This window comes from Caloenas nicobarica, chromosome 9 (genome assembly GCF_036013445.1).
Source record: "Caloenas nicobarica isolate bCalNic1 chromosome 9, bCalNic1.hap1, whole genome shotgun sequence".
Taxonomy (NCBI): domain Eukaryota; kingdom Metazoa; phylum Chordata; class Aves; order Columbiformes; family Columbidae; genus Caloenas; species Caloenas nicobarica.
This window is the reverse complement of record NC_088253.1, coordinates 24,501,319-24,523,656: the sequence shown is the minus strand read 5'-3', so window position 1 is coordinate 24,523,656 and position 22,338 is coordinate 24,501,319. Positions and strand designations below refer to the sequence as shown.

At 46.2% G+C, this 22,338-nt stretch overlaps 2 protein-coding genes across 4 annotated transcripts in view; both read right to left on the bottom strand.

Annotated features, from left to right (window-relative positions):
* Positions 1–10,832, bottom strand: part of PHLPP2 (PH domain and leucine rich repeat protein phosphatase 2) — a 32,886-nt gene extending 22,054 nt beyond the window's left edge. The window contains exons 1-6 of one of the 2 annotated variants that reach the window (XM_065641301.1): positions 10,675–10,832; positions 10,172–10,410; positions 3,573–3,706; positions 2,019–2,209; positions 1,452–1,577; positions 129–283 (exon numbers count right to left, since the gene is read on the bottom strand). In XM_065641301.1, the coding sequence (XP_065497373.1) occupies positions 129–283; positions 1,452–1,577; positions 2,019–2,209; positions 3,573–3,706; positions 10,172–10,410; positions 10,675–10,806 (977 nt within the window). In that variant the 5' untranslated portion in view covers positions 10,807–10,832. Of the gene's footprint in view, positions 1–128; positions 284–1,451; positions 1,578–2,018; positions 2,210–3,572; positions 3,707–10,171; positions 10,411–10,674 lie in introns of those variants that run through there. The other variant, XM_065641300.1, reaches the window with a different exon arrangement.
* Positions 10,833–12,449: 1,617 nt separating this feature from the next.
* The window catches only part of AP1G1 (adaptor related protein complex 1 subunit gamma 1), a 44,124-nt gene continuing 34,235 nt past the window's right edge, over positions 12,450–22,338 (bottom strand). For both annotated transcript variants that reach the window (XM_065640765.1, XM_065640764.1), the window contains 6 exons: positions 21,472–21,613; positions 20,914–21,040; positions 20,366–20,461; positions 19,977–20,137; positions 18,856–18,954; positions 12,450–16,375 (listed from right to left, as the gene is read on the bottom strand). In XM_065640765.1, coding sequence (XP_065496837.1) covers positions 16,274–16,375; positions 18,856–18,954; positions 19,977–20,137; positions 20,366–20,461; positions 20,914–21,040; positions 21,472–21,613 — 727 coding nt within the window. In that variant the 3' untranslated portion in view covers positions 12,450–16,273. The remainder of the gene's footprint in view (positions 16,376–18,855; positions 18,955–19,976; positions 20,138–20,365; positions 20,462–20,913; positions 21,041–21,471; positions 21,614–22,338) is intronic.

Genomic DNA, 22,338 nt, shown 5'->3' with positions numbered 1-22,338 from the left:
TAGAGCTTCCTGAAGATCAACCTTTTTACCATTCCCAAGAAAATGGGGCATACACTCCCCCTCCTCTTCATCCCTGGATGCACACGTCAAGAACTCCAAACGTAGAAGAAAAATAATTCTTTGCAGACCTGCAAAGAGAGTCGAGACTCCCTGCTCCACTTGATCTCATAAAATTGTGTCGTAGGTTGAGGTAGGTGATGTCTTGACTGTAGAAGAGGTGCTCAGGTACTTCCTCGAGGCTGTAGCATGAAAGATCAACCATGCTAAGTCGCATAGACACAACCTGAAAAGAAGAAGGAAGACCTCCAGCTGCACAACAATTTTTCTCTGGAAGTGTGATGGAACGCCAAAGAATGCAAGTAGTAAAAAACGTGCAAGAAGAGGAAAGAACCCCGTTGTACCCACACCAGGTAGAGTCCACGCAGGAAACCGAGTCCATGGAGTACGAGTTTATGTCATTTGCTACTATTGTTCCTGCAAGCCCCTGACAAGGATGCGTATCTGGATATCAACCAGGACACACAGAAAGTCCTGCTCTGTACGTGCAACAGGTGCCACCTAAAAGCTGGATGGTAAGAGAGCCAACCTAATGGAGAAAACCGTATCTCGGGCTGAGGAAACTCTGGTGAGAAGACAATCTCTGAGTGCCTTCCAAAGATGTGATCGGCAAGAGGAAGCAGCTGACTTTCCAGTTTACAGAACCTCTGCTTCACCTAGCTACTTCTTTCGACTTTCTTTTGTTAGCTTGTTCAGGGCATAATACTAGAAACATAACCTATTAAGATGAAAAAGCATCATAAATTACAGTTTTGCAACATTTCATAAAGTCTTTGCAAACATCAGATCTCTTTTCATTACGCATGCTTTGTTTTGAGGTCTCCAGTGCTGCATTCCAGGTTTTATGACCTGCTTTCATATTTCATAATATTTTTTATATATATATATTTGAGGTCAAAGTGTGGGTCAGCATTGAGCTATTGCCATCTAATTGTACTTTAACATGGAATAAGGATGCAGCTCTGAACAAAGTACATTTCCATGCTGACCTATGATCTCTTGTGTTAACTCAAACCTACTATCATGCCAGTCCAGGCCACAGTTTAGGCAGATTCAAGTACGGCAACAGGTGAAATTTATAGGTTTCTATGGCTGTAAAGCCAACCAGTCCCTGTGGTTTGCTCTAGTGACCTGCAATTAGTTACTCTCAATAGCTGCAGCAGGGGTGAAAAAAATGCAGAACTACTACTCAACGTTGTTGCACAGGCAGATGGAGAAGGCTAAAAGAAAATCTCGGTAGTCCTGAGCACATAAGAAATGAAGAAAGCTGGAAAGTGTCCTCGGTACTTTCTCCAGCACCCTGGCCTCACCTGTGCCTGCACGCCGAGCCCGCCCCAGAACCCCCTCCTCACCCCGCACCCACCGCCCAAAGCACCGCAGCCCCCAGGCCTCACCGCGGCCGCCCGCCGGTGCCAGCGCTGGCACTCCGACAGCGTCTCAAAGGAAACGTGGTATGTCTGAGCCTGTGCTCCCGCAGATGTGAAAGCAAGTGTGTACTGACGACGCTTTATCTCCTCCACCTGCAAAGGGAGAATTGAAAACAAAACGGTCTGCCTAAATTCCAGCAATTACAGTGCATCTGAAGCCTGGAGCGAGGTATTACTAACTACCAGTAACATTACATTGTGCTGAAAACACAGTTGTAAAGTTATTGGAGAGAAACACAGAAGTAAATCGTTCTTAACATCTTTCTGCTGAAGTAGATCCAAGAAGTAATAATTTCCAGAATGCCCCTTCACAACATTGGCTACTAATGTGAAAGCAGAACTAGTGTCTCCTTGTTTTATTGGCCTTAAGACCACTACCTAAGCAAAGCAAGTAGAGAGGGGTTGTACAGCTCTCTGCATATGTTCATGCAGTAATTTGCTACAAAAGCCTAGGTTAACCTCCTGTGGATAATACCCATCATTATAATCCCTTCTTCCTTTCTAAGCCACAGGAAGCCAGTAAAACAGTCTTACCTTCCCTCCAACGAGGGGTAAGACGTGCATCTTCCCTGCGTGGCTGTCTTTCACAGAGGACACAATGAGGCACGTACCACAGAGAATTACCAAGCGCTCTGCCCACTTGTGCAACTGGGTCTTTCCTTTGCGAACATTATAGATTCCGGAGAGCAGGATGCGATCCAACTGTTCCACTTGACACGGCTTTTCTGAAGAAAAAGGGGACATCAGCGTTTACTTTCCATTGATGATCTTTAAAGGTCTCTTCCAACCCAAAGCACTCCACGATTTTATCACTCTAAGTAATGTTTCTCTGGCTAAAATGCATTACTTCATCCCTTATGTTCGCAGCTGCAGGCTTTGCAAAATTATTACATAATCCTCCATAGCATTCCCTCTAACTCCTCCCCTACCTTTAAGAACTACTTTGTCAGCATTTGCTTTTACTTTCTTTCAACAGGTCTCCTGAACACTCTTCAATCCTCACACTTCTTCCTTCACAGCCTCTTTCTAAGCAGGACTACCCTCCCATGCTGACTGAAACTACTCAGTTCCATTTTCTACCTACTTGCTTCCACGGAGTCACTGTGCCTGAATCTTCAGCAGTTCCTGCTTCATGCACCCCCCAAAAATTGCTCTTTTTTTCCTCAAATGTTCTCTGCAGCCCTGTGCTTGATGCCTCTCCTCCTCTCAGCTGAAGTAACTACTGACTTCCTCCTCCTTGCCCTGTAAATCCAGGCTACGAATGTCATGCTTCTTTCCATCTGCATTATACTTCTACCCTGCTTTGCGTGTTCTGCACACAGCTCCCAGGCAGAAGGGGTTTGTCTTGGGCAAAGGGGTAGAGAAGCTGATTGCTTATGATTCCATTTTTTGGCATTGAATAAACAAATGATGGCTAGCAGCTTAGGCTAGCCAGCCCCACTATGCAAGAACAGCTTTCCATTAAAAGCACTTCAATTTTTTTTTTTTTTAAACGCAAAAAATACACAGGTGAAGTATTTAAAAGTAATGAAATAATTTCATTGTCAGATTTGCTCCCCCTTATTTCTTTTATATTTACTCTTCACTTCAGTGAATTCCTTTTCTGACTGCTAACACCATAAGCCAACAGGCCCGCGACTCTTGTTCTGTTGCTCCTTATGCACATGGTATCCTGGCCAAACCAAATCCACAGGCCACTCACAGGTCTCGCTTCTGCAAGGAAGTGCACAGGGTTTCTAAGGGCAGCCTGCGTTTGTATTAACCAGCTGGCACCTTCACTCTCTGCCTCCAGGCTGCAGAGGTATTTGACCAGGACCTTCCCTGCCCATATCCACATATATCCTTGCCCAGATCCTCCTGTGGAGCTGTCACTTCTCAAGCCACATATAGGATCAAGAGAAATAAAGAATTGTGCTTTTTTTCTTTTAATCCTGAAAACTCTTTATTTTAAGAAATGCTGACTGGTACCGCGGGTGTTTGATGTAGCCATCTGTGAACCCAGCAGGTCAATGGCTTGGGTATCAGATGAGTTCCACCTCACAGCTCAGGCTACAGGAGCAGCGAGTGTGCGCACACACAATTTCTTACCACTGTAAAAGCGAATCATACAGCTGAGATCAGAGTTTGCTGCCTCCTCCTGCATCCTGACCGGATCGTCAAAGCCCAGCCCAGCCAAGTACTCATACACAATCTGAAGGGGTTTTTCTGCGGGCTCCAGCCTCCTGTCAAAACATACAAGAAAGCAGTTTGAGAACACAAACCAGACTAAACAAGTCACGTTGCAGCTAAAGCGTAAGGAACACGCTGGCTGCTCTGCTCCTCCGCCGAGGTCTGGCGAACGCCGCGGGGGCTGCGCGGCCTGCTGGTCGAGCGGCACTTCCAACCGCGGCGCTTGCTCTGCACTGCCGAGGGGAAACGGGGCAGAAAAGCCACGGCATGAGCCACAGGACCCATGGTGATCATTTCCATTCCATGATTTAAGGAGCACCAGGAGGAAACAATGACAAGAAACAAACCCAAAAACACTACACAAAAAGAAGATGCCAAATAATTAAAAAAACCTACATATAATGACTGAAAGATATAAAAGAACTCTACTTAAATTTCTCTTCCAAATGCAGCTGGGAGCAAAGCGTATAAGAATCCTCCTGAAGAATCACTTCTAAAAAGGAGGACATTTCCCATTCTCTTTAGTTCTCATCAGTGCAAGACTATCATGCTTTGGCAAATTACCTCAAACTGTACATTTAAATAAAAAATGCCTTTAGAACTACAAGACATCATAAGAAGGATTCAGTGGCTAACTTGAATAAAAGGCAACAGGAGAAAGTTCTCATGAAACATCAGGTTTAGTATATTCAGAACAGAAAAGATGTTTTCTGATCCTCTCATCTCACTTCTTCCAGATAAGCCGAATTGCTATTTTCTGCAATAAAAAAAAGAGTTTCATGCTAAATTGGAATAAATTTTACCACTTTTTTTTTTTTAGTTTACCAATATTCTGTAAGCACTAGCACCATGACTCTTCGCTGTATCCTTGAACTGACTACATAAAACCATACAGATGCTTCTTGGTTCTATATTTATGTTTATATTCTATACTTATACTCTTGGTTCAAACCACGACCTGGCACATTCACTCACATGCCTTCAATCCACAAGCCTTCCTGAACTGCAGTTTTTGCAAGTTAAAGCCTCTTTCCTCTTGTTTTTAGTATTTAGTACACTTGGCTTTTACACAAATATATCCAGCGATATTGAAAAGCAGTGTTTTCCAGGTAATACTGAATGGCGAACCACCTAGAAAAACCTGTTGCACTGACTTAGTGCTCACCACTCTGTCCATCTCTGCCTTCCCGAGCTGTTACCTTTCTTTTAGCCACAGCTTATTAACAGAGCAACTGAACAGGGCAAGTTTAGCTTTCTTCATTCAAACGTACGCTAACCTGTCATTAAAAAAAAGCTTACACTGAATAACCATTTCCAACTTGTACGGTATCAGCCAACCAGGCTTATTGGTTTGTGCATTGTCTTTCTACCAAAGCCGTCCCAACACAGAAGCAGAGCATGGCTGGGGTTGCAGGGACTCTCGCAGCCCGCCCAGCCCAGGGTGGAGCAGGGACGTGGCCACCGACCGGCTGCTCGGAGCCCCGTCCAACACCACACGCCGCAACAGACACTAAGCCCTTCAGCGATCCAGCTCAACATTTCAAAGCATCGAGATCAAGTTTGTTCAGCAAGACCTGTTTTCTATTAAACTTTGTTGACTTGCATACATCATTTATACTGTGTGGTTTAACACAAAATATTTTGTTACTGTACGCACCAAACCTTTCCGCTTCTTCTCACCTGAAGAACAAAAATATTTCTGATTTTTAAAAATTATTATACTATAGTATTTCCACTATTACTGACAGCTTTACAAAGGTCGTATCATAACTAAGGCAGGACTGTTTTCATAAAACATGCACCATTTACAAGTATCTAGTCATCCAGACTCCCTTTGCAGCCAACAGGACACACCTCAAGAAGTAAAATGACCTCAAGTATTTCAAGCACATACATCACAACTCTTGATTTCATACACAGGACCTCTGGATCAGAAACAGGATTATTCTCAAAGTTATGGTCCAAAACAACAAAGATTCTGGCCCGAAAAGACAAGGTAGTTGATACACAGCTGATTAAAAAAAAAATCAGTTCTTACCACTCAATGTTTGCTAAGACTGATCAGTGCAACTCTGCTCCCCGCTTTGTTTTACAAGGAAATACACCGACCTGCTGGCCAGATGGTGTACATGAACTAGCCCCCTTCCTCCCACTGCAGAAATTGTCTCTCAGAGCTTCTCCTCACTACTTAGCTGATGTCAGGCCCAGCAGACTCTAGGCTTCAGCCAGCCCTAAATATCACCAGAGTTATTTGCAAATTTCAACTAATAAACAGGCTTTAGTTAACAGACAAAGGAGGAAAACCTTGATCTGCATCTTCAAATCCACCCAAAGGATCACTCCCTGATAGAGCTGGTTTGCTCTGAAACCTGTTCTTATTCCTTCCTTGAATGGACTGGTAGGATTTAAATTCTAGTTTATGAAATACCAGCTGCCTTACCCAGTAGAAAACATTGTTTATTCATACCAATGTCCGTCAACACTCATAACTTTCGGTTGATTTTAGGAGTTATCCTGATTTTGTGAAGCTTCCAAGGCAACCAAAGGCAACGTCAGAGAAGCAATTTGATATGTACTACAAGTATAGTCCAAAACTCACACAGGACACCAATATTCGAACCCCAGCCGTAACCAGCTGATGATCAGCAATGCATGCTGCTGCTGCCTTGTGGGGTTCTGGGTTGGTGCTTTTTTTAAATAGAAAAAACATTTGGAAAACTGCCTTTTCTTTCTGCCCCTTCTTTAAACCAGTAAACAAAAGGAAATAAAGAGCTACTCAGTGTAGTTTAATGCAAATTCAGATAAATCTCAGTAGAAAGCACAATCCCCTCCCTACCCTCCCCAGGCTTATCAATTCTCTTCTGGTATCCAAATCAGATGCTACGACACACATGTAGGACAAAGATAAAGTTTCTGCCATATTCCCAATTATTTGTAATGCCTTTTTTGAAGGAAAAAAAAAACGTAGTGAAAGCTAAATTCACCTAAACTTTCTAAAACAAATTGAACAAATGCTCAGAATCCACAGGAGTTAAAGGGATGTAATGCTGAATTACTGAGCTGATTACTGCTGTTCAACTTGCCAACAATTCAGTACAGATATTTCTATCCCATTACACTGACTAGACAGTGAGCTTAATCTCCACGGCAAGTACAACTTTATGACTTTAAATACGTGCTTTTTCTGAAGTCAGTCCATCCATTAGCACTAATAAAATGGAAATCAGATTTCGGAGCTTTTTTTTTTTCTTTCTTTTTTTTTTTTTTTAATCGCTGACCCAGCACGGCTGGAATAAGCCTCTAGAGTGACCCTCCAGTGCAGCCCCTGTCAAGCAGGGCCACGTCCAGCTGGGTTTTCAGCATCTCAAAGGACGGAGACTCCAGCAGCTCCCTGGGTACCCTGCGGAGTGCTCTGCCACCCGGGCAGTGCAAAAGCGCTTCCTGCTGTTGAGAGGGAGCCCCTGTGTTTCTCCGCTGTCCACGGAGCTGCTCCCTGGCTGCGCAGCCTCCAGCACGTTCCAACGCCTGCGGCTCCTCCTCCCCGGTACAAGACTCGGCTTTTCACTTTGTTGAACTGCATGAGGAGCATCTCTGCCTGCCCAGGTTTAGTTATTTAGCTCTGTGTCAAATTCTAGTCTCAAGACCGCATGGAAGTTACCTGGTACCACTTCATGTGTCTTACAAGCAGAATCCAAGTTTGGTTCAGTATCACAAAAGTGTAACTTGCCTCTGTAAGTGGGATGACTTAACTCTTGATGATGTCATCCACTTTACATCTTCAATGAGATGAGAAGTCTTCTGAAATAATTTGGAGAGCCTATAAGCAAGGACCAGATCTCATGTTTTCCACAATAAAATGGAAAATAGCTTCCAAAACAGACAACCCAAAAAAGGAAACCAGAAGTCAGGAATGGAAATTCAAATGGTGCTGATCACCTGCACCACCAGCAATCATCCTGACACTGCTCATCTTCCTGGAATTCCTGAACAAAGATCCCAGTCTGGCTAAGATAGAGCTCTTTGTACAATCAGCGTGAAAAGCTGATTTATGAAACGCTTTTTCTTTCCCTGCTTTGCGAGATGGACATGGGACAAGAGATTGGTTCAAAAGAGCGTAATGCCATCAATGCTCCTCTCTTTGCAGAGATTTCTTCAGTCCAAATCAGGCTATCAGACTTCTTAGGACCTTCTATCGAGATCTAGAAGCTTAGAGCCAAGCACTTCTACAAATGCATAACTGAGGCTTACATTAATGCTTAATAGAGTAATCTGTATTTGTGAACACGTTATTAAAGCAATCAGCAAGCTTTGTTCAAGGAAGGAATCACCTCAGCAGTGCAGGGGGATCTCTTGATCATTCTGTCACCTTCCTGCGGACACCAAGCAGGTTCCCTTCCCACCGCTCACGCAGGTGTTACCGACCCCGTGCTGGTAACTCCCTCTACCGGGAACACCTCCAGTGGGAAGTAACTCAGGGATCTCTTCTGTGCTAAATGCATTCTGAGAATTACAAGGAACAGAGACGGCATAATCGAGAACTCTGCACGAAGTCTGAGACAAAGCTGGACGCAGTACTAGACACACCAAGAGGCAACAAGAGTGGGAAGTAAACATTTACAACTTGGTACTTGCTTCCAGAACAGTGGAAGCAGGACCAGTTTGCTAATCCAATGCAAAGCCTGGCACAAGTCACAGACAGGCACAGCTACTTCGCATGAGAAGAGAGACAGATACTAAAAACAATTCAAACAGAAGAGCCTTTTCAAAAGCTAGAAAAAAAAAAAACCTACATTCCTTTCTGAACACATCTACAAGCTCCACCCAGCCTTCTTCATGACCTGCAGTAAAGGGCCTGGTTTTCTTTCTAAATGCTGGAACATCCATTCACTCTTAGAGTCCAAAACAAGCCAGTTTCCTTATAAATTCTTCAAGCCATGAATGGAGATTTTCAGCTGCCTCGATGGTTACGTCCAAGTGTCCGTGGATCCTCACACAGTATTTCTGACTAACCTGTCCCTGGTTCTGATAACCCAGGCTGTGCAAGGCAAACGGCTCTAAATAACTTTTTTACAACAGTCAGTTTTAACCACATCCTATCCTCTGCATCTCTCACCGCCAACACTCCCTCCTTCCACCTCATCAAACACAAGCCATGTTTTTAAAATGTGGACACGTACAACTCCTGACTCTTGTTTCACTACCAAAAACCAGCGACTAGTCCTGTTCAGCGTGTGTTGTCTCTCCTGCTCATGCTTCAGGTAAGGAGACCACAGTATTTTTTTTCCCCCTGAGAACAGGAGTGGCAGCTTTATAATTGAATCTTATACCCAGAAGATTCAATGCAAAGTCTGAATCCTAACAAACCTAATGGGAGCTCGTAAACCTAGAGCAGTCCATAATACACCCACAGAATAAAGTTCAGGCACATTAAACCCTGAGCTGTCTATTTTCAGTCTAAATCGATTACAGGCATAAGACATATAATCTGATACTTAAGCCTTCTTTATGTAACCCTTACTAAACAATGTTTCTGTCTACCTTTAATTATTTACCCGGCAACTCTTATTAGCAAAAAAATTAACAACAAATAAACGTTACATGACATAACTGTGAAACCACCTTACGTGTTTCGCTGACTCAGAATAACTGTCCACAGCCTCTTAAATAGCGTAAGTTTTCTGGACACTAAAATGTCTATACCATAGAACGTAACTGCCCTGGTTTTGGCTGAGATAAAGTTAATTTTCTTCCTAGTAGCTGGTATAGTGCTGCGTTTTTGATTTAGGACGAGAATAACGTTGATAACATGCTGCTGCTGCTTTAGTTGTTGCTGAGCAGTGCTCACACTAAGTCAAGGAGTTTCCAGTTCCTCGCGCTGCCCTGGCAGCGAGACTGGGGCTGCACAGGAGCTGGGAGAGGATGCACCGGGACCACTGACCCCAGGGATGCTCCATATGGCGTCTACTCAGCATATAAACAAGAGGAAAGTCATCCAGAAGGCCACTGCTCAGGGACTGGCTGGGCAGCGGTCAGCAGGTGCTGAGAAATTGCATTGTGCATCACACGTTTTGTATATTCTTTTATCACTAGTGCTATTTTCCCTTCTTTTTCCATCCTATTAAACTGTCTTCATCTCAACCCACAAGTTTTACCTTTTTTCCAATTCCTTCCCATCCCACTGGGGGGATGACTGAGCAGCTGTGTGGTGTTTAGCTGCATAATGTGTTAAACCACAACAAACTGCATGTGAGCAGTAGCCTCTACCTACAAAACTAGGATGTATTTCTGGTTGGAGCACCAGCCAAACCTTCCCAGCAAAAACACCAATGGCTTAACTAAGATGGTGCACCATCGCTTCATTTTTATGAACTGCATTACTCAGAGGTGTATCAAACTGCTCCCCGTGCCCTGTCTGCTCCGTGGCTGCCCTGCTAACACGCGCAGGCACACAGTGAACGGAGCCCTGCAAGACTAAAGCAAACGTTTCTCAAACAGATTTATCATTTCTCAGCCCTCACCGGACCAGGTCTCCATGAAGTTGCAAAAAGAGGTCTTTCCTCCCTTCCCCATCACAAATCTCGGACACCGGGGTGTCCACCGTGCACAGGACCAGGCGCAGGTCTGAAGAAGCCGCAGAGTCTCGTCCATAGACGCACACGCAGCCCCGGCCGGTGTCCTCCTTCAGCCAGTCCCTCTCGCGGGAGCCAAACCGGCTCCTGTTCAAGCAGCTCCGGCTCCCGTTGCGCTTCACGATCCTCTGCAAGGCAGCACAGACCGGGGCGTCAGCAGCGGCCCCGCCCGCCCGGCCCCGCCGCCCCGCTCGGCTCGGGACCGCTCGCCATGGGCCGCCGGGCCGCCCCGCTCGGGCACGGAGACACCCGGCCCCGCCCGGCCGTCCCGCCAAGGCCGAGGCGGCAGCGCTCCGGGCCGCCCCGCTGCGGCGAGTCGCCCCCGCCCCAGCGAGCAGCCCCCGCCCCGGCGAGCAGCCCCCGGGCGGCCGCAGGCCCCGCTGCCTCCTCACCTTCAGCACCCGGATGCCGCCGCGGGGCGCGGCCCGGCCCCCCCGCGCGCCGCCCGGCGCCGCCGCCTCGTCCTCCTCGGGCTCCGGCGTCCCCCTGCGCCCCGGCCCGGCCCCCGGCCCGGCCTCCCCCATCGCCGGCCGGACGCCGAGACCCCGGCAGCGGCGCCGGCCCCGCCCCGGCTGCGCGCAGGCCCCGCCCCGGAAGCGCGGGGGCTTCCGGCGCGCGGGCCCCGCGGCCGCTGTTCCGGGCCCAGCGGCGCCCGGCCGGCTCGTCCTCGGCGCGTTACTGCCCGTCTTCCCGAGGAGGCGCCGACCCGAGGCGCTGCAGGGGCCTCGGCGGGACACGGAGCCCCCGAACAGCGCGTTTGTGCGGTCCCGGTCGTGCAAGTTACACGGCAGCTGGTTCACAGGCGCAGGCGGAGCGGCAGCAGCCGCCCCGCGCTCCCAGCCGCTGCGGGTCCGGCGGCCCCGGCCCGGCGCTGCGGTTGCACCGCGGAGCAGCCGGGCCCGCCCGTGGCCCGCTAGTCATCGTCATTACTGTGCCGTTTACCGGAATTTGATTAATGCTTTAGGAGAGCCTTATTTACGAGATCATTTAACAGGATCGAGGACATTAACAACAACAGCAGCAGCCTCCTGCCTTCCCCAGGGCCACCAGCTTTCACACCCTTTTAGCCTGTCACCGCCGCCTCCCTTCTTGCTACACTAGTTCCTGCTCTTCCCCGGACTGAAGTCCAGACGTGCTTTCCAAATTCTCCCCGTTGGTACTTTAACTACACCAACCACTTTCAGTTCCATTCGTGTTTCCTTCGAACAGCTCCCGCCTCCCTCCCGCTCCGGAGGCCGCGCTCACCTGTGCACCGACAGCAGCGGCCGAGGGTCCATCCACGGCCCGAGATGAGCGACTGTTCGCCAACACGCAAACCGGCACTTTCTGATGCCATTTCTGAGTTCTGCGGTGTCTGGAGGGCTCTCCTCTTTAAAAACACAGAACTGACAGTCAACCATCTTACAAGCAAGGTTAAAAGTATTAGTTCATGTCATTAAACCAAGGCAGTCACAGAAAAAGCCACCTAGTCCTTAATATTTCCAGACTATGCATGCAAGGCTGAGAAGACTTTAAAAATAAATCAAATTTTCATTGGGTTTTCGCTACAGAACAGCACAATTACAATGCATTTCCAGCTACACCTCTGTAGTTCTGCAACTACTTTGCCCCAAGAGGTCCCTAAAAGGACACATGACAATACTGAGGACATTGTTCCTTGCAGAGAGGTGCAATTACGTGCTGGAAAACACATGAAAAGTTATCTAATAAAATGGTACTGTGACTAGAAAACGCAAGGATAACCTTACAGCAGGCAGGCAATCTGCTTTAGCAGACACTGAGATCACAACAGGCCTTGTCCCACAGGCCCAGGGATTGGAAAAGGGCTTTTTAACCAGCAAGGGAACCATCACCAGCCGCAGGGGAGGCTGCAGACACCGGGGAAAAAACTTCCCCGTGTCAGAGCTCATCACATCCTTCCAGCACCTCACCAAGTGCTGCTGGCACAGACAAGCTCTCGGCCAGGGTGATATTTCACATCAACTGTTTATGAAGTTCTGTAATTTTCTATTAATTTTGCTCTGCAAAACTTCCTGGAAAGTTTTTCAAGTTCTACCTTTGTTATTTCACATAATCTGACCTTGTCATGGCCAAACATTAAAAACCAATAAGTTGTACTTGCAAAAAGCAACAAGGCACAGTTTTAAATCATTGAATATTGACTCATTTTATTAGTTACTTCATAATTTGTTTCAACCAAAAGACAATACACACAGCAGAAGTCTAATGCATCCATGTAAATGTTTACATCCGTTATGCTCCTCACTCACCTAAGACTCAGCATTTATTTAAATTTTTCACATCTCAAAAATAGGTCTGCAGGAGTTCAAATGCCACCAGGCTCCCTGCTCAAATGGCATGTTTTTACGTTAAATTTTGGTGGGTTTGTTGGGCTTTGATTTTGGGGTTGTGTGTGGTGTGGGATAATTTTTTTTATTTTTTTTAACACTATACTGTCGAGGAGGTGGGATGGGGCTCTATGTAAAATGTAAATTACAACATCAGGAAAGAAAAAGGAACATACAGGAATAGAGCGAAAGTTCAGAGGGAAGCAGTCCCATAGCTCCTTCCCTCATAGCCCCCAAGTAGAAAACGAACACAGAGAGAGCGCACCAGCAGGTCTGGGGAAAAAAAAAAAAAAAAAAAAAAAAATCCATCTTTGCTGCTCCCTCCGGCAGCCGGTACCAGCCCGGGGAAGGCACTGAGTCACCTTTCCCAGCTGTTTCAGCATCTGCGCAGTTACATACCCAAGGTACTGTATGGGTGGCAGTCCCCTCACTGCTATTGCTTCAAAAGGTTGTTCAAGGCCATATTTGGTCCCCTCAAAAACCTGGACAAAGTCAAAGCTTAGGATCTTCCCACATCCCCTCCCGCTTCGGGCCCACTATGGTCATTACTCTGTCATTTTTTGACTCAAAATACATTCACTTGAAAACAACAGACACGCAATCTCTCTCAGCTCCAAAGCCTCCTGTGCAGGTATCAGTAAGAGTAACCATGAAGTCTGTGTCTTGCTCCCTTTATGTTCCCCTTACACCAAACCAAGGACAACACTGACCAGATCTGTAGGAACTGTCGCGTTCAGCTGGTGGAGAGACAACTCACCCTGTCCTGAGCGCGCTGCTCTGAGAACACAAAGCAGCAGCACAGGGCTCAGGAGATGGACTGTGGGGTTGAGGACGAGCAGCGACACATGGTCCGGCACGCACAGAGCGCGTGGAACCCGTGTTAGTGTGAGAGCCCTGGCCTCAGCATGGGGAATGCTCCAAGGACAACAGGAACATGTGGGTGCTACAAAGGAGAACTTCATAGCCAAGAGATGGCCGCAAGCTAAATGCATTTGAGGTACGTGCACCACTTCCTTCAGCTCAACTAAGAAATATATGACAAAGAATCTATTTCTCAAAACACAAATATTCTGTGCAAAGGCCACTGAAGAAGCCCAGAACACAGTAGGAATTCACCCTACAAGCTTACCAGAGCTGACAACAAACCCAGCTGCTCTAGCAGACAGAAAACAAGCGCAACAAGAGGGACAAGATAAGCTGTTCCCAACTATGCTGCAACAACCCGGCCAGGTGAAAGACCATTTACTTCTCCCTGCCCATCTAATCTCCTGCACCAGTGCCCTTTCACAGCAAAACCCAATAGAGATTGAGGTGTCCCAGCTTTCAGTACCAGGGACCATGCACAGTTCTGTGAGAACGGGGAAGGTTACGGGGTGTTCAGGAACTAAGGCAAAGACTTTCCATCAGCTTCGTACCTGGGACACCCTCAGAGCTCACTGGACTCCAGATTTAACATGCTCAGCCTTCAGCACTAAGGAGTTTGAGCTAGTGGGGTGATGAATAGTCACCACTGCAGTGAAAGCAGCAAAGGTAAATGCTCAGCACCTACAAATGGACTTCGATTCAGCCATTTTCTGCAAGCCTGCCTGCTTCATGATGCTTCTTGCTGAAGCACAGCATCCATCTCACCACTGATAGCCAAGGCATGACCCTACAGCAGGCCAGAATTACTTTTAAGGAAATCATACATCATCATTCTGGATTTTACAACCCCATGCTGATGCCAGTTCCAGTAGAATAATAAAGCTCTTTGCTAACCCAAGGGCCGAAACCCGTTTAATCAATAAGGCAGCAAAAATGCCCTCCAAGAGAAGCTAAACTTATTCCACTACACGCACCAGCACTTAAGTCAGTGACAGTCAGTCCTACATTAAATTACTTAATGCAGTTAAAAGCAGACTGAACAACCTTTAGTGGCCTCCTGCTCCTGATTCAAGGGCAGAACAGGTCTTCATTTCTCCCCAAGTACACTGTGCTCCACTCTTGCAATATTTTTGGCCAGGACTGGAGCCCAGTGTTAGCACTTTTGCAGACACGAGCTTGCCATCCGAGCACTGAGCGATCATTATCTGGAAAGCTCTGTAAGAGAAATATAGCAGATGTGCCATTCGTTTCTTTTGAGAAAGCACTGGGTTGGGAGCTGGAGCACCTTCAGCTTACCAGCACGCTCATGGATGAAGATCTAAGATATCATCCCCTCTCCCTCCCTGAAGAGGGCTGAACATCTAAATACTTTTGTCACACTGTACATCGCCTCCACGAGAATTCACAGAACTCTGCCACCTCGACAACAGTTCACACTAGGAAGAACCAAACACAGGTTTCTGTCAGCTTAGAGGAGTACTGGACCTCACATCTTTGCATTCAAATACTCAAATGACTGGCTTCCATTAAAAACACACAGTTTAGTTACTTTCAGTCTGAGCCTGAACTAGCACATTTCTCTGAAAGGGGAGCAAGGAGCAAACTACAAGGATCAATTAAGTAACAAAATGGGAAAAGGTCTCTTTAAACCGCATGGTCTTTATTTCAGTGCCAATATTACAGATACAACACAAATATCCCAGTCAGAAGTAACTCAAATGGAATCCAGGGGATCTACAACGGGCTCTGGAAATTAAATTGAGAAGGTCTGGAATAACTGGGAAGAGCAACTTTGCAGCATAGTCTCTGATGAGTCTCCCAGCAGGAACAGAGCCCTCAAAGGCTGATCTACAAAATCAAATGTGTCTTTTCTACCCATAAACCGCAACTAATAGGTTAAAAGGCTTTGAAACCATCTGTGGTAGAAAACGAGCTGCTCCTCAGATCTCTACATCTCTCATTCATCACCACACTTTCTGGTGAAGCTACAGAAGACTCTCTGAATCTGTATGGCTGTAGCTATTGATGGTAAGAAAAAAAATTCAAGTGTAAGGTGTTCATTTCCAAGTACAGCACCAAAGCAATTTCACCAACTCTCACCAGCACCTCTTTTCCTGCACTGTCCCAGGGCTGCAGATGAACTCCCAAGGCCTCACTTGCTCTTGGTATGTACCACGTAACTAAGAGGTGGGTGGATACGATAATGCACTGAATAGGACATAAGAAGCCTCCAGCCCCTTCGGACACAGGGGATATAGGAAGAAAGATGCAGGGCAGCCTGACATCCCCAGAGTCCCCAATCAGAGCCCCAGATGAAAGTGCCTGAAGGAATCCAGCTAGTAATGAATGACAAAATGCCTTGCCCACCCCAGGAGAAAGAGACAGCAGAAAGAACAGGCAGCTGTTCGCTTGCTGCAGAGAGAAGAAAGTTTCCCTGCTAGAAATTCCAGACTTCTCTTCCAACCAGGCTGAGTTTCTTTGCAGGGGGGCCAGGGAGAGGAGGGGAGAGGAGAAGGAAACACTGCTGGCTGTGAATGCACGTGTGAGGGAGTGCACAGTAGCCTCCACAAGCCGCCAGCCTCATCAGCAGAGGAGAGGAGATTAGTCTTAACAGATATGCTTCAGAGTCAGCAATCGCTTCAGGAAAAGTCCTCCTCATCAGCAGGTCTCATCTGTTCCCCATGCCCATGGTGCAGTTTGGGGGATTGCCCAGGATCACAACCTTCTTCCCAGTGTTCTTTTGATTGGGTGGGGTGAGAATAAGAATGGTGCCAGAGCCTCACTGCCAAGACTGAGGGGGGAAGTTGTTGACTTCTGCTAGATCCTGCATTGCCGAGCCCTTGTGATTATATGTCAACTTGATCCGCATACGTAGTTGTTGCTACAAAAGAAAAGGAAAAAAATTGAAACAAAACACAAATTCAGGTCTTCATTAAAGGTCAGTAAATCCCCTCACGTCCAGCTCCCCTCCCTTACCCCATCAATACAAAACATAGACCTTTCCTCGCCACAAGAGCTTGCTGGAAGATGTGCAGGGTAAACTATGACACTGCAGATTAACACTTAATCTAGTAGGACTGTAGTTCTCAGATCAGGTACAAGCTCTAAGAAGAGCTATTGCACAGCTTCTACCCACATCTTTCTCTGCCTTGGCCCGGCTCTCACAAGCACTGAAGTCCTCAAGTACAAAGATAACTGCCTTAAAATCCCAGCTAACAGGGGAAGAAAGCAGAAAGCAGATCTGGACTCTGCTGCTCTGCACTGAGGCTCAAGGGGACAGGTGTCATTTCCCATACTAGATGTCACTTGAAGCAGCAGCCTTGAAGCTTCAAGTATTGCATAGCTCAGTAGCACTGTGAAGGAATTAGCCTAAGAAAGACTAGAAACAGAAGCTCTAAGAACATTTCCTCCTGCTGTGAGTAAATGACGGAAGAGCTCAGAAGTTGTTTTACACCATCATTTTGCTGTCATCCAGATATGAGGTGGCCCTTCGGAACAGCCAGAGCACAGCATGCTCCAGCCAGGAGCATGTTCTCCTGTTCTCTCTCTCCCTGTTCTCCTCACCCACAAAGAACATGTTTCCCAAAAACCCTAAAAGGAAAAGCAAAAGGTTGGCTATTTCTGGCTCTTTTCCCCATACCTACAGGGAAATACACAAAAGGGACAGCAGAGGGAGGAAAGGAGGACAACGACTGCTCCAGCCAGCCTCAGGGTAAGGAAGCTGTGCTTTATCACTAATAGAGCAATAGAGCCAGTGCCAGTTCTTGTTCTGTTTGGTGTTGTTTCAGGAAACTGGCAATCACTTTCAATCCAGCATAATGACAGTCCATGTCCAGGTGAAGACTTTTTTTACAACACTGACAAGTCAAACAGCTGCCGCCTAAACAGCAAGGCTGTTCCAAGGTTGCCTCCCTCAGAGCATTCCGGGTAACTGCACAACCTCAGGGAGAGGGCTCTTGCAAAGCCGTACTCTCAAGGAGTAGCAATATAAAGGACAGTAAGAGGCACAGAAATGCCTGAGGTGGAAGAGTTAAACAACAGGCAAGAGACGAGGGTAGTAAAAGACTCTTTTGCACCTCTATATTCTGAAGTGTTTGCAGGAGTTCTGGTGTTCCGACAGGAAAGTGCCCACTATCTATGTGTACTTCACCTTGCGGGCCTCATCTGAGGTGGCTATCACCCACTATCTATGTGTACTTCACCTTGCGGGCCTCATCTGAGGTGGCTATCACCCACTATCTATGTGTACTTCACCTTGCGGGCCTCATCTGAGGTGGATGTATTGCAACTTCTGGCACCTTACAGGAAAACTCCTATACCTTCCCAAGTTCAGAAAACAACTCTCAAGGTGGTCTCTGAAAGATGCTCTACAGCACCACAGAGAAATTCATATCAGACGTATAGAAGGCAAAGAGGATAATTAGTCTTGTGCCTTAATACAGGCAGAGGGGACCACACTACATGAAGATAAGGGGAGATGCATGGAAACCATAAAACTTGTGCAGTACAAGATAGACATTTCAGTGAAATCTTGGGCTGAGATTTGAATATTTTTCTAATTTGCACATCAATCTAGCAGCAACACTTAACATCTAGAGCAGTACGTAAGTGTTAACCGATGAAAAATTTAAGATGTTTTAAGTTCTTAAGGATGTTTAAGATCTTAAGGGTGTCCCACAGAGGAAGGAATATGTGATCTCAAGTTTCTTTTCCTTTCTGATGCCATATGAATACTTGCAAAGCCTCTTAAGGAGGACATGCTGGCCACAGCCCTCCCTTCCCTCAAGTCTGTTGTAACCCAGCCTTGAAGGCTGGCTCTGAAGGCTGTAAAGCAAATAGAATTATGATTAAATTTCACCCAAAGATTCTTTCCATCAGCTGTTTAAAACTACACTTATCACATTAAAAACAAATTACACCACTTGAGAAAAGAGACAATTTTGTGAAGATTATGGATCAAGCTACTTTTTGTGTAATAAGCATTTCAGGTAACACTGCTGCAGAGAGCAAGAATGAATGTTAAATGCATTTATATGGCAAGATGCTTGCCTTTCAGACACACAACACACAAGCACTGGGTTGAGTTCCTCTAGAAAGATCATCTAAAAACCTGTTTAACAACCACTCTGATGCAAAAGACATCCAAGAAGATAGCAAAGCTGTGAATCTGTTTTAGCAGTATAACCAAATAATAGAAGGCCAAACCTCTGCCCAGGACCTCCCATCTTTTTCATAACTTTTTCCTAACCCTAACCAACACCACTCCGTGTCTCTCATCAGAGACACAACCCTAGCCGATTGCCACTAAATACGTGATTCTAAGACAGTATCTTTAATAACTGTTCTCAAAAAATCACTCACCTTTTGTGGATTCAGGACTTTAATAACCTGTGTGATGGTCCCCGAATTAAATGCAGGGATGACACTGCTGCTGGGAGACAGGAGCTGCAGCTGGAATGTCTGTAGAAAGGCCAAAGAGAAAACAATTTGATGTTTAATCAAGTAAGAACAAGAACATGAAGTGATTTGTTTGCACTGAGAGAAAGCAAGGGAAGCTAAGAGTTCAGTTCCTGGCTCTGAGAGCACATGTACAGCCACAATCAAGTTAAAAAAAAAAAAAATAAAAAAACCCAGTTCTTCAATTCCTTGTCTATAAAGAATAAAATATTCACTGTCCCACCTGCTTTCTACACAAGATCCAGGCAGCACAAACACTGGGGTGAGGGCTTACTGCGGTGCATCAAGACCAGTAGCGAATTGTTTCAAGAGTCGCAGGCAGAGGAACAGCCAAGACCACTCGGCACACCTGTAACTTCATGAGGCCCATTCTTTCCCTAATTCTTTCCTACAGCAGGTACGAAGCCTATTTGAATTCAAGTCAGAGCACTACTAATTCCTGGAAGTGAAACTCCCAGAAGTGAATGTATTTCCCCAAAGCTGAAGAACATTCCAATCACACCCTGCTTAAATGGTCTGTCTCCCGTATTTTGTGCTGCAACTAAGGGTGAGGGGAGACAACTCACTGCTTAAAGGAGGACCACCACTAATCACCGTGTGGAGACTCATTTAAACTTTTACAAGCAGCTAATAGCTTCAAAAGGTGGTGGTTTTTTTTCATGTATTCACAGCTGCAAGGAGCACGGTATATTTCTTAGAAACTAAGAATAAAGATTAGTGTCTCCACTTTTTTTTTTGACCCAACGTTCTTCTGCCTATGGTTTAGTAACTCTCCTAGAAAGCAGTGATTTTAAACAAGATTTCATCAAAGCTGAAGGAGTCCCATCTGACAGGAACCAGCATTGTATTGCGTTTATAACATTACTTTCACATTAGAAAAAGTTGACTAAACTGAGCATTAAGAGAACCTATTAACAGCCTTGTTTAAAGTGCTGCAAGTTTCTGTCTACATTAAAGCACCAATCAGGAGGTATTTGCAGCTGGGACCCTCAGCCTGTCACTGCAGTTGCCCTAAATGGCTCTACCTTTGGTACTGCAGCTTGGAAAACAAAATCTGTCATTTCCAGCTCTGTGCTGTTGGAGGCCTGTATCGTGATTACAGTGACGCTAGGGTTGGTGTTGGATCTCTCAAAGGTGAAGTCAATCTTCAGCCCATTCTTGTTGTATGCAGTAATTGAAGGGATTCCTGGAGAAAACCAAAAAGTAGCAGATTTACAGAATCATTCTCAATACCATAGAACACATTTACTTTACCCCAGACATGAACTCTTCTGAAGATTAAACACAACCCACTCCTCCTGCCCCAGTGTCTGTGCCACACTTCACTCCCAAAGTCCCCTTTTTTCACTACCCCTTGTTTCTCTTCTGGTTGGGTGCTGTGGCACCTTAGGCTAAGGATTTACATGTCCCTAACCTGTAGCAATATCATTGAAGATAGGCTGTGATGAAAGTCCATCAAGCAGGAATGGAGGCTGTGCTATCTGGGGTGCAGGAGCAGATACTGGAGAACCTACAAGAAATGTTGAAGGATTATTATTTAGCTGTCATGAAATGAAGAGCAATTATTCCTTCTCCAAAGATTAACTGCTGCAAATCATATTGCTTTGCATGAAGCTCTACAAATCATCTGTGTTGTTATTGTCCCCTCTGTGCTTCCACTAAAAAGGACTGGCTCCTCTTGAGCTAGCAGGCATTCAAATGGAATCACACTCTCATGTTTCCCAGTCCTCTCTGGAAAGGCTCACAGCAGTCCCAGGCTGAAGCGTAAAAACGCTGAAGTCTCAGCAGCTAATCATACAGAGCCAACCTGTGACTTTATTACCTGACTCCCACCTGTATGCTAATATGGATCTTGGTGAGAATAAGCATGAAGACTAGGACTTGAGAAAGTGAGGAACTGGCCAGACCTCATCCCCTCCCAGGACTGAGAACGTAGACTTTTAAGAGGCGCATCCTGCTCACCTGTTAGGTTGAGGTCTCCCAGGAGGTCGAGGAGCTCCCCGCCAGCAGAGGCCGGCTTGCTTGTAGGTGCAGTGGGAATTACAGGTGTTATATCGCTTCCCCCCAACAAGTCCAACAAATCATTTGCCTAATGAGAGAGTGGATGTAATAGTTACATATTCAACTTCCTGCTACTCTTCTTTGCAAATGTAATGGATTCTACTTGCTCTCAGACCAACAGAGCTACTGGCCAGAGAGGTTCTTAGTTTGGCTATGGTCTCATGCCCCATGAGAGATCTAGTTTCCATGCTGTTGGGACCACAGTGATAAAGACGGAGTTTGTGCACACTGAGACAGGCTGGGGGATATACGGCTTTACTGCTCTTGCCCTCCCCACAACGGGCTCTTCCACATAGCTGTTCTTGCCAATAGAGCCAGAGTCAAGAGATGATGCAATCATCACTAGGCCAGAACTAGCAAAGCGGAGCGGGGAGGGAGCTGGTCTCAGCTTACTGCTGGCAGTGGCCTGCGGTGTGTCTGACAGGCAGTGGAAACTTATCCCAGATCGGTTTCCATTACCTGGCTAGCGGGCTGCAGTCCAGAGGGCGGAGGTTTGGTTTCCAGTACCGCTGGCTCTGTCTCTCCGTTGGTCTGTACAATCTCAGCAGGGCCGTTTGTGGTGACTTTCTCCATTACTGGCATTCTCTCAAGTAGGGCTGGCCTGAAAGAAGCTGACATAGTTATACTGTGCCGTCTTCCTGGATGCCAGTCCAAGTACTCAGACAATCAGGACATGATATACACAGGGCAACCTGTCTTTTCAGTGCCAGTGCAGGGGAACTGTAAGATTGCATGACAGCTAAAGGGGGTCAGAACCAATCCTTGGCATTTTGTGCCAGTGTAAATACATCAGTTGACAGCCAAAAGCCAAACAAGCTCTCCTGCCTTCTGTTTTCCCCTAGTACGTGACAGAGTTTCCACTGTGGTGCTAGGATAACAAGCCCAAAGCAAAGATTAAATAATTGAGCAATGGTGAATTAACTGCAGACATAGAAGACTTGACTGCCCTGTTCCATACGCAGTTGAGTCAGAGTCAGCTCGTCTGACTTGTCTTTGCAGGAGGGCTAACAACGGAGAACAGGTGACAAAGTTGGAAAAGCAAATCACCATGCTCTTATTTAGCCAAATTGAATTTCCAAAGAGATTAAGTTCAGCCCTTGAGAGCACCCTCCCAAAATGATACAGAGACTAAAAAATATGCATGAGATCCAGAATCCTGACATCAAACAAAAAAGTCTGTAATAGAGAAAGGCCATTACCCTTGCAGATGAGCCAAAAACGCTGCATGTAACAGGGCTACGACACACTGTCTACACATCTTTTGGGCAGAAAAAGTGTTCCAATGCCAATAAACCCAACAATGGCCCACATTCTCGACCATGAACA